The sequence below is a fragment of the Gymnoscopelus microlampas genome (genome assembly GCF_963454915.1).
Source record: "Gymnoscopelus microlampas genome assembly, chromosome: 22".
NCBI lineage: Eukaryota > Metazoa > Chordata > Actinopteri > Myctophiformes > Myctophidae > Gymnoscopelus > Gymnoscopelus microlampas.
In genome coordinates, this window is record NC_139959.1 from 8,325,086 (window position 1) to 8,337,672 (window position 12,587).

The 12,587-nt window shown below is 42.0% G+C and overlaps 1 protein-coding gene across 1 annotated transcript in view; it reads right to left on the reverse strand.

Annotated features, from left to right (window-relative positions):
- The window catches only part of ptprn2 (protein tyrosine phosphatase receptor type N2), a gene marked incomplete at its 5' end in the record, with an annotated part of 226,898 nt that overhangs the window by 195,910 nt on the left and 18,401 nt on the right, over window positions 1–12,587 (reverse strand). Inside the window, one exon of the mRNA XM_084048743.1 lies at window positions 5,004–5,054. Coding sequence (XP_083904869.1) covers window positions 5,004–5,054 — 51 coding nt within the window. The remainder of the gene's footprint in view (window positions 1–5,003; window positions 5,055–12,587) is intronic.

Below are 12,587 nucleotides of genomic sequence, written 5' to 3' on the forward strand. Positions count from 1 at the left end.
AGAAAGAGGGGAAGGTAGGTGAGGGCTAAAAAGAAATAGAAACAGTAGTTAAAGAGCCCTGTCAATAAGTTGATGAAAACAAGCCTAATACACATACAATCCTATTGCCGTTGCACATCAGATGATGGGAACAGACCTGTGATTGACAGGGGTCACTTCTCAAGTAGCGTTCTGAGGCTGTTGGTATTTGTCGCCTGCCTCACTGCCTGCCTGCCTGGCTTTCTTCACACTCCTTAAGTGCCAGCAAATCTTCACTGTTAACAACAGCCGTCTTTATGCTGGGTAGACCAACTTTTCTTCGACACTCCTCAAGTGCCAGCAAGTCTTCACTGTTAACAACAGCCGTCTTTTATTCTTCTTTAGAGTCTATATTCTTCACGAAAGAGAATGTAGATGATACTTTCTCTCTCGACTTTCCACTTTCGACTTTCCACTGTCCACTTTCGACTTTCCACTGTCCACTTTCGACTTTCCACTGTCCACTGTCCACTTTCCACTGTTGTGTTGAAAGGCACAACTTTGATTCCTTTGCAGTAGTTGAACGCAATATTTAATGACTTGAAAATGTCAATGAATCTCGTAGCTCCCATTCAAATTCAACAAAACAAGAATACACCTAACTGACACTAAGACAAGAAAAGGGGAGGATAACATAGATGAGACCAGACAAGACGAGACCTAGACTGGACTGGTATTGGTCACTAAGAGATGGTCTTTTATTCTCCATCCTAAATACCATGCGAAACTCAATCCTCTGCCTGTCATTGGCTCAAACACAGGAAGGTATGTTTAGAAAGAAAGGGGGGGAAGAAGAGAAATCTGAACCCACAACAACAACTAATTAACTCAACCTAAAGTTGATTCTCTTACAAGGATTTATTCATTATATTATCGATATTCTCCCATTGTAACTTAGTGTCACGCATCTGGTTCCTATTTAAAAATAATATTGGAAATATATTGGAAATATAATGAATAATGAATAATAACAATCAAATGATAATATAAATGTACCTTCATGCATAAGTGAAAATATGATAAACAGTTGTACTTAATCATACTTGAATGTTACAAATATAACAGCAAGCTTACACAGTAGGACACGTAATAACCACTTGTTTAATATGGATAATTAACTATGAACGTATGAAAAGAACTCTGCCTCAATTCTTTGAGGAGTGCTTGAGGATCGATGATCTCAAGGTCATAGGTCGCAGGCCATTTGGTTGGAAGCAGAGCTCTCCCTGTGACAGCTAACTGTCACAGACTGCAAATTATGGCATTATTTCCAGTTAAATTTGTCCCAAGTTTGTGTCCTGATATCATGGTTCCATGTCAGCACATTGTCAATCCTAGCCAGTGGGTCTAGGAAACTCTGTGTGTATGTCCGTGCACATCAGTATATCTGTGCGTGCATGTGTGTGTGTGCGTGCAGGGCACGTAGACTGCAGGATGTGTGTAAACAGAGCTGTTTGGGGCATTTGACCTCTGGGGTCAGCGGCTCCTTCTTCATATGCTTGTAGAGTTGTGTTCATATGCATCAGCAAAAATGGAGATCCAGTTTGGATCGGTGAATGGTTTGATCATAGTGGAATATTCAATTGATAAACCCTCCCCCAAAGCTACTACAAAAGCATAGGAAGAGAGAGAACATTCACACAATATTGGACCAAATTGAGCCAAGTTGACCACCAATCGATGGAACACTGTTGGTTAAGTGTTTAATAGCAAGGCGGCTGCTGTCCTTTGGGACTCATGTAGCACTTAACCACTGCACTTTAGTTCATCGTACCAGTAGGCCACAGGCTCTAGATGGCCACATCAGATTAATAACAAATAAAAACACATGTCCTATACTCGTATAGTAGATCATATATCCTTTCAAAAGGATCGAACTATAATCCTCTGTGGAAATACTGCCCAAATAGGTCTATAGATAGAGAGTTTTGTTTGTAAATTAGATATCCACTATTGTAAAAGATAGAATGCATCTACTCTTAAGACTAAATCATTGATGGCACTAATAAATTGTAATTTAAAAAGAATAGAGTCCACACACTGTTAAAATGTCACCGTGTTTAGTGATGATTGTCAATAAACTAAATGGGTGACATTGGTAACAAGTTTAACAGAAGAGAGAGGACTATCTTTTTTTTCTCATTATGCTTTTAGATGTGCAAGCACGCACGCACGCACGCGCACGCGCACGCACACGCACACGCACACGCACACGCACACGCACACGCACACGCACACGCATACACACACACACACACGATATTATCAAGCATGTTGACATTACGTTTTTAACATCCTCTGTGGCTTTCTTCCACATCTCCAATGTTCCTGCTTTGGCACCATTCATTCACTGATGTCAACATATTGAATATCGTCGCCTCCTAACTCTATTTGAGCTGTATTTGGATAAAGTGATGATAATATAAGGACACATTCAAGTATCTGACAATGTCTTAAGTCACCAAACCAACTTTGATGAGGCAGTATTGTGTTGTTCTAAAAACATGTATGTTTTTTTTTTCATTTCCTGAGAAGTTAATATTTTGGACATAATGTAGCTGGTTTCTGCCCGACAGCGGAGATATGTAATATTTAGGGTCTCTGGACCATATAAATACAACAAACCCAGCTCAATTCCTGGCCAGACACCTGTGTTGCATCATGCTATCCTCTTCTCTCTGCCACTGCTTTCCGACTCTGTCCATTACCCAGGCTGAATAAAATCGAATAAAAGTAATAAAAAATGATATCGGCTAATACCTCTACTAGATGGGGGAGCCGTTTATCCATAAAGGTTAAGCAAACCCAATTCAACCATCATATGATAGTGGTCTGTATACCCGCTGAGTGTGTTTATGGCACTGCTGTGTAGACAGCTCCCTCTAGAAACACATTTCCCACTCCACTCCTCTCCTCCCACCCCACCCCCCTTCCTCTCCTTTCTTCCATTCCCCTCTCCTCTTCTCTCTTCCCATCCCTATATCCTCTCCTTTCTTCCTTTCCTTCCATTCCCCTCTCCTCTCCTCTCCTCGGCCACCACTCTGCATGGCAACAGTCCCGCCAAGGAGGAGCGTGGTTGGCCCTGTCTAGAATAAACCAGGTTAGTCCTACAGGGACCATTTGAAGAGGCAGACCTAGTTACTCCCACTCATCCCCTGTCTGAGTGGTGGCTGTTACACATCAGGGGTCCTCCTCATATGCCTCTGGAGAGTGGCGGGGGCCAGGCCTGGAGTACGTGCAGTTAAGAGGAAGCTATGAAGCACTCCCCGCACTGTGACCTCAAAGAAGCTACTGTGTCGGTCCAACGTTAATGTCCCATCGCATTCATTCGTTATTGAGCGTGGAGATTTTAATGAGATTTTGTCCTGGACAGAGAATGAGCCCTAGACGGCTCACAATATTGTCTTTCCCTTGTCAGGCTTTAATCACCACCGTGGGTGGGTGTGTGGGTAGCAGGATCACCTGTGGTTTGATGGACACTGGGACAGTTAATGAATTTGGCGAACTGATGAAGGGGAGATGATGGGACTATACATTACTAAGCCTTCTTTGGTCGGGGGAAAAATAAACTACCATTGTAGCATGGTACATGATGATGGATGTAACTTCATGTTCCCTGCTTATGGGTGGGTTTTCTTTCCTTCAAGGTGTCAGCGATTTCCCTTCATTAGGCTACACTCCCTTCCGCAGCAATGCAGTCAGTGTAATTAAAGTCAGGTTGCTTTTTTTTCTCGTATTTCAGTTCTGTCCTGCACCACCATGTTTCGCCCTCGTTTCCCCACAGTGGAAGTGGGTTAATATGGAAATAAGGCAGGAGATCCTCCTCTCTGTTATCATACCGTATGCTACAAGTCCAAAGGCAACTGCGATATAGATCAAAATGTCTGAAGAACATTGTAAGTCAGAGAGTTAGGAGAATAAACAAAGCCAGTGTGGAATCAGCGCATCACTCCGCTGGCCTCACCTCGTTTGTGAAATTGATTTCATAATGAGTCTGTTGTTCAAATGAAATGAGGCGAGCTTGAATCAGCCAGACAAAACAAACAAAGCAGCTCGCAAAGCGCCAGTGTTTAGTCACTGTGCATGCTGGTATGAAGATGAATGCTCTATAATACATACCATAAGTGGTGGCAATGTCAAAGTTTGAGAACCAGTGACATAGAGTACGTCACTGTGACATACTATATGTCACTGGTTCTCAACCTTTTTCATGTCAAGGAAACCCAAATTAATATGTATTTGGCCGTGGACTCGCATCTGAAAAATATTTTGTGCCAAGGATATCATCAAAAATATTCCAAATGTCTAAAAGAAATTCAAGATTTATTTTGAAAAAAGCCAATGTATAGGGTTCAAGTGGTTCAACTGATTTTGATGCTATATTAACACATTTTGCCGGGGACCCCCTGGAACCTCCTCAAGGAAGGAGGGTTCGAGTTTGGAAGCACTCGTTTTCAATTACGAAACGTCCAGCTGCCTCCTGCATTATGTGCAATTTTCAAAACAGGTGTTACGCAGGACCGCGATTTCCAACGAGCGGTTTGACAGAAAGCAGCTCGTAGCATGTCTACAGTGGATTTTTATGAAACAAAGACTTGACAGATACAAAGAGGATAACCCAAGCTTTCCGTACAGCTGCAATCTTGGTGAGTTTAACGTCGTTTAATACAATCAGATGGGACTTTTCGGTTTCAATGAACAAGGGTTGGTATTGCAACTTTAGACGCCAGATAGCATTATAGCATTTAAGCTTGCTTGCGGCTACATATGCTACAGTATACAAAAAGTTTTACGTTTATAATGTATTATGCCCTCTGGTTGCCACCTCACCGTAGCTCCCCAAAGACAAGGGCTAACAATTCAGTGTCAACAGCGGTTGATAGCATCAGTGTGATGTACTGTGACATTGTACTGTACATCATTACAGACACCATGTATAATGCAGTGTGACGGGCAGGTAGGAAGATCACTTCAAGTTTACTCACCATTGGCACATAACTCATATGGTGTACACAGCTCATCCTCAAAGAGGCAACCTGGGGGGGAGAGAGAGAGAGAGACAGTGGTGTAAGAAGTACTCACATTTCACACAAAAAAAAAAAAAGTATCAATACTGCAGTGTAGAAATACCCTGTTACGTAAAAGTCCAGCATTCAAAATGTATAATATACAAAATATAATTAAAGGTCTGGTGAAATGAAAAATACGTTTTTCACACCTTTAGAGCACATCCGTGGTCATCATATGGGCCTACTAAACAATAGATGCCAATTTGACAATTTTTATATCAAAAGTCCCTAAAAAGACAATCTTAATTACTTCCTGTGTACAAAAACGTGCTGCGTGATGACATAGATACACTTTCATGAAAATAAATTAATCTTGATGTTGTTCACCCGTGTGATTCCCATTGCTGCACGTTCTTCCAAACACAGCTGATTTTAATTACAGAACTACTCCGTTTTTAATTTCCTTCAAAAAGATGTCCAGACGGTGTATTGTAAACTTAATCTGCACACTAAAATACGTATCTGAAAACATGTTTTAGGTTAGAAATAAGCAACTTGGTAACAAACATTCTGCACAGTGGCCATCTCTCTCTCCTTGGCCAGCATGCGCCTGCAGGCTACAAACACTAACACTGCGCACCACGTGAGTGAGATCCCACCGTGCCATAGCCTGAAGGGATGGAACTGGTTGGTTGCAAGGCCTTTTCAGACTGAAATAAAATGACCGAAAATGTCATTTCACTGGACCTTTTAAGTACCAAAGGTAAAAGTACTCATAATGCAGAATGTCCCATTTCACAAGTTCAATATGTATTAGAAATACTTTGAAAATATCTACAAGCTCACAACGCGTCACGTTGTGAGCTTGTAGATTGGCTAAACAGCTGAATTGTATACAGTATAGGTGGTTAATGTGTGTTTTGTAATCTAAATCTGACAAAAAATTTAAATAATTGTAGTGGAGTAAAAAGTACAATATTTGCCATTTTACCATTTTGACATTTTTGTAACCTATACATTGTTATACCTTTCAGTCCGGGGGCCATCTCTGTGTCTCATTAGTTGCTGCTATACATATACCAACATACTTTTTTATTTATTCTTTAAGTAAGAATTTGAACGTTTTCAGAAAAGGTTAGGTTTAGAATCGGCCTCAGGTCTAAATGGGTTAAGTACAGTACTTGAGTAAATGTACTTAGTTACTTTCCACCACTGGAGAGAGAGAGAGAGAGAGAGAATTACAACACAATTTGCAGCAATGGTCACAAGGAAAACCCTCAGTCTATAGGGACCTTTTGAAAATCAATAGCCTTAATTTAAATGCTAATGCAAAAAAAGGGGCAAAAATGCAGAGTACTGCCCCGCACTGTATCTTTAACACAGCTGAACACTGATTTGATCAAATGAATTGTTTGGATTATTAGATCGCATAAATCAATGTCAACTTACTGAGGAAAAAAAAGAAGGTAATGGAAAACCCAGTGGAGCAGGAAGTGCTCTCCTACACTCAGAGAATGCCAAACATTCCAAGTTCCGACGGCTCAATTCAAAATGGTAAAAGACGCAGGAAGACATGCTGTGTTAATCAAATCATAAATTCACAGTCAATAAAACCAAAGGAACAAAAACGACAACAACAAAAAAAGCACATGTCACAGTCAGCAATGAACAAGCTACAATTCCTCCCAACTACAGTAAGTCACCACCAGTCCATAAAGCTACGACTCCAGACTGCATTAAGTCCCTGCTTTGGGCAAGGCTGCTTAATGGCTGAGCTATCAATCACCAATTAGCCCGGCTTCCTCTGTCTCCGCTACTAATACCCCTACTCTGAGGGCAATGTTCCTCTATATGAATATTGTATGAATATTAATTAACTATAATGCCTGGATATAGCGGCTGGGTGTTCCAGACTGATAAATGAACAGATGGCAGGAGCATTATGGGTAGCCAGGCCCTGTGTTCATGTTTCACACAGGGGAGTTGCAGCGTGTAGGAAGCAGACTGCTCCCACTGGCCGATCTGCACAGGTGATCCTGAATGTCTGATAAACAATAAAGGTGGAGCAGTTAGTGTTCTAACTTTGTGTGCCCAAGGCAGGCACACCCACAGGAAAGTCATATTTAATCTCAAGGCACACCTGTATTAATCCATGATGCATCGTGAGCTTGTAGATCTGCTATTTCCTAAAAGTTGTGAAAAAAATAAAAAATATATATAATATAATGTCATGCCCAAAACAGGGTGAAAAAAATAGGGCAACAATAATTTGAAAAATATATATTTTTTGTATTATTATAATTTTTGTGTTAGTTGTTTTTATCTAATACTTTATTTGCCTCTATATTGGGAAATGAGTATGTACAGAGTACTGATTACTGATATAGTCGATTTAAAAAGATATTCATAACTTTTTGAATAGTTGTATTCTGTATACAATAATAATGTGTGGTTAGCACACCTGGGCTTGTCTAATGGTCATGGCACACACACACACACACACACACACACACACACACACACACACACACACACACACACACACACACACACACACAGTTTCGAAACCACTGATGTGGTGTAGCGCATGCACATCCACTCTGGTGATCAGGAGCAAAACAAACAACATCAAGATAATGATAGAGTCTCTACACACTGTAGTTTTCTCCCAATGTTTTTTTCAGATCCATGATTATACAGTATCCACCCATTTTCACAAATAAACAAAGAAAAAAGGGATTGAAAGACAGGGGTTTGGACAGAAAAGGAAGTTGCATAAACAGCTCATCTGATAAGATACATAAATATTATACACATAAAGCAAAACTAGAAAATGATGTTTGCTCTTGGAAACAATAGTACGCCAACTGTCAAAATGAGCCCTGCCAATTTTTCCGGCATTCATCCAAGCAGTGAGCCACCTACTGTATACCAGCCCACGGTATGTGACATTGCTTTTGTCATTACGCTCGCAAAGGTCTTTTCTGAATTAAGCTGTTCAACTACCCGCAAGGCCACCACAGCGAGGCCTTGCAGGGCTGTGACGATGCGACACCGTGACAATTTTCACATACAAAACCCCAGAGCTCTGTGACAGCAGCGGCCAAAACATAATCATCACGGCGAAGCCACACACAAAGGGGTCACGAATCCAACATTTCCTTCTTTCCTGTGTCTCTTTTCTGCCTCATTTTTTCCCCGTCCATTTTCCCTGTTCGTCAACCTGAGAGACAGAAAGCGACTGCAACCTATCGGGTTGACTGACACGCACACAGCGGTGGCTTTAGCTTGTGACTGCAGGAGTAGACTGAGTAGGAGGAGCTCTGCCTCAATCAAATGTCTTTAACCCATTAAAACTGGGAAAGCATCTGTGTCATTTTAGATTTTAGCTATATACTGTATAGCAACGTAAGTCTTTTCAGAAAACTCTTAGGGTTTAGAACAGTGGTTCACAAAAATAGCAGATCTGCAAGCTTCTGGAGGTCCCTGGAACAAAATATTTTCAGATGGGGGTCCGCGGCCAAATACATATAATGTCGGAGGTCCTTGACATGAAAAAGTGTGAGAACCACTGCTGACATAACAAGTATACGTTTTTCAGAAAACTGTTAGGATTTAGAAGATATTTTTAGAATCGGCCCCTAGTCTTAATGGGTTAATGATGGAAAGAGCGAGGGGGGTATGCCTTCACAAATCTGTAAGGCCACTCAGTTCTCAGAATGTCGTGAACCAGAGTCAAATGAAGTTTGTCATCCCACCGTAGCAAATAGGCGCTATGCACAGCAGCCATATTGGAAAGAAATTGGGGCCTCTTCTTACTTACTTCACAGGTGTTACCAATGATACTAATGAAGGCTCTGTTCCATTCTGGTCAGGGTGCTGATATCGTGCATGTTGGCTCACTAGAAACACTCCATTTTGGTTCCCAAATGGCCCCTTATGGTGGGTGTGTAAAGAGTTATGGGGGTCCTTGAAAATAAGACAACCACTATGCCACACTAAATGGAACAGAGCCTTAACTAGTATTATTAAAACATCTGTAAGCAAGCAAGGAAGGGGCCCAATTGATTCCCAATATGGCTGCTGTGCATAGAGCCTATTGACAACAAAAGGATGTTATCATATGCCACAGCCCATCTCTCCAGAACTTCCTGCAATGTTGCAAATTGCTTGGACTCAGGCTGTGTGGACTAGTAACAACTGTGTGTTTTCAAACTTCACAAAGTTAGACAGTAAAAACATAGCAAACACAGCTCAAACTCACATCGAGCAGTCCCTGGGCACCACGCAATTCTTCCCGGAATGTGCATTCTTCTCGCTCCCTCTGCAATTACTGTCAGTCCATTCAACTTTACCACCTCATCACTTCCCTGCTTAATTCATTGGCTTCTCTGGGAGGCCTTGTCAGCTCTCAATATTAATTACGGCTTTCCATTTAATGAAGCATCCACCCAAGCAGGGTTAGTCAGTGTGTGTGTGTGTGTGTGTGTGTGTGTGTGTGTGTGTGTGTGTGTGTGTGTGTGTGTGTGTGTGTGTGTGTGTGTGTGTGTGTGTGTACCGTGTGTACACGTCATGCACACGTGCATGTGTGATAGGCAGGGCATGGGATTGATAGCGCCACGTCCCTTCTCTCTGACGACACCCGGAGATGATTAAAATGGGGCCTTTTAATTAAAATGCAATCACAGTGGATGTTGTTGATTACCACAGGACTAAAAAAAAGATGCTGGACTCGTCGCGGATGAGGAAACAAGCTGGTGAGAAGGGGGGGAGGGGACGGGGGTGTCCACGGCGTATCTTAATGAAAGCCTCTGACAATGGCGAGCCACAATGTCTCCTGTTAACAATGTTGCTTTCAAAAATGTAATAGGTTGTCCGTATGCGACGCCAGTGTGACGGTGTGACGTAATCTGACATCACGATGACAACGCCAGTGTGACGTAATCTCACGACAGCATGACATCACATGACATCACATCCTACCTATAAATTCTAGGATGCCGTCAGATCGCACCAGTTCGACGGCTTCCATAGTGATAAATAGTAATAATCTATACAAGGAACTCTCTCCACCACAAGAACTCTCTCCACCACAATGACGACAACTTCACCAAAGCCACAACGGCTGGAGATACAACGCCAGACATGGCGCACTACTTTCAAAGCCTGCCGTGGATTTAGGAGAGCACAAAACTCTCTCTCACACTGTGAGGTGCCTGTAAGGTGGCACTGCAAAGTGAACGACGCGTCACGCCAGACGTTCGGGCCGCGTAGCGGCCCGAACTTCTAGTAGATTACATATTCAATAGCGATGTGATGCGATGCGAGAGTGCGGTCTAGCCAACACCAACTCGGGACTCCTGAATCGCTGCCCTCCAGCATCAGGGTCTTGAGCTCTACAGTGTTGTTAGCTGAGCTGTAGCGCCGCAGTGCATCTACGCAGGTGGTGCGCTACATATTCAATTCAAAGTGATATGCAATGTTACACTTACGCTCTGTTACACTTCTCGCTGTCGGGCCATGGAGGCTCCTCCCACACACCCGACTACCACCGGCGTCCCACCTAATCTTCTGCCTAACAAAAACTGTATATTAAACCTTTTTTTACCTACAGTACATAGCCTGCATGGCCAAACCCTCAGGACCGCGGGGGATTATTGAAACAAGCCTGAACTAGTGGCCAAATGTGACATTGCAAACTTTGCCCATAAAGGACACTACTGTGAATGCTTCTATAGCAGTGGTGGCCGTGTTGTGGTTCCACAGATAGAAAGCCACAGATAGAGATTTCCAAAAATATATATATAAATTATTTTAAGCCTGGAACCAAGCCATCCAGGCTCCTGGTGAATCATGACCATCAAATATTTGATTCTGTGTCCAAAAGTATTAGAATATTTAATGATATCATATATATATATCATATACTATATTTAATTAATACCCTTTTTATGCGGTTTTCAAAAAAAAATCCCCCAAAAAATAAGTAGCCAATTGACAAGCTCACCACGCATTGTATCGTGTAACGCAGTGAGCTTGTAGATTTGCTATTTTCGAATAGCTTAAGTATAGGATTATCAGGGGGTCACCAGACCACACTTTGAGGACCACTGACCAAATATATTAATAATATTGTATTGGCTAAATTCATCATTGGAGTTGTATTTTATTAAAGGCAGGCCTATTAATATATTGCTGATTGACCATTAATAAGCGGGGAAAGCATCTGTGTCATTTTAGATTTTTGCGTTGGCTATTCAAAAATAGCAGAAATACAAGCTTGCAAGTGCGTCACTTTCAAGAAAAATCTTGAAAGTGTGACAACTGCTGATTTAGAAGGTATTTGTAGAATCGGCCTCAGGTCTTAATTGCGAACGCAGCGGAAGTGGAGCTTACTATGAAACCGTGCTCGGCTTGTGTGTCTGTGTATCTGTGTGCAGTATTGTGTGCGTGCACTGCCTGTGTGCAGCCGCCAGAGCGCGCCAGAGTGCACTACAAAAATTACAAGGGCCATGAAGAATGCAGGAATGTAGAAAATGCTCTGATTAAAATGCACAACAGCCTGCAACATGCCTAAACCAAACACATTTCAAAAACTACAAAGACAAAAAACATTTACCAAAAAAAACATAACAATTTAAAAAAGACAAAAACTGTACCACCCACTTCTCTACAATTGCTCATTCCTTTCGATTCTTCTTATTGTTATTTTCGAGCTGCGTTCGCTTCCCGCGTTCGCGTGTCTTACTTGTGGGTTAATAAGTAAGCTACAGACAGTGCAAGCCAGCAGCCATGGCTGACAGGAGAGAGGTCACACGCGGAGAGGAGAAACACAGACAGCCCGCCCCCCGTGTCTGTCTGACAGCCTGTCTATAAAAAGATCGATTTTTGGGGCGATAAACAATATGACATGCAATTTCTCAATCTTGATTAAGTTCACATAGGGCCAACACCTACGAGTTTTAAACATTCGCAATATTCACTTCAGTAGGATCTATGCCGGGGGTCTTCAACGTTTTTCAGCTCAAGGACCCCTTAGCTGAGATGAGAGAGATGAATCAGGGACCCCCCACTACATATTGTAAACAATTGTGTTTCATATTAAACTTTTTCATAGATTATATTGTTTGACAGCACTGTCATCAGTGTACGTTGGATTCATGCTAACTTTCACTCTGTACTTGGTCTGCTCTTTTTCCCCTCTACACCAAACCTCCTGTTTCCTCTGCCGAAAATAGACGATCAACAAGCTCGTAGATCGGCTATTGTTAGCTAAAGTTCTCCTCAGAATCAGGGATGCTAGGGTTCAAGTGGTTAATGCAAAAACAACATCACACAAAGAGTTGGTAGCCCCCCTGTTGTAACTCTGAGGACCTCCTAGGGGTCCCGGACCCCCTGTTGAAGACCCCTGTTTTAGGCGATAAGTATGACATGCAGTTTGCTCAATCTTGATTCAAGTTCACATCTGCTACTTTTAAACATTCTCAAAATAGTCACTTCAGTACGTTCTAGTCATATTGAAGTCTGTTTCAGTTGATCATATCGGACAACTGCCAAGTA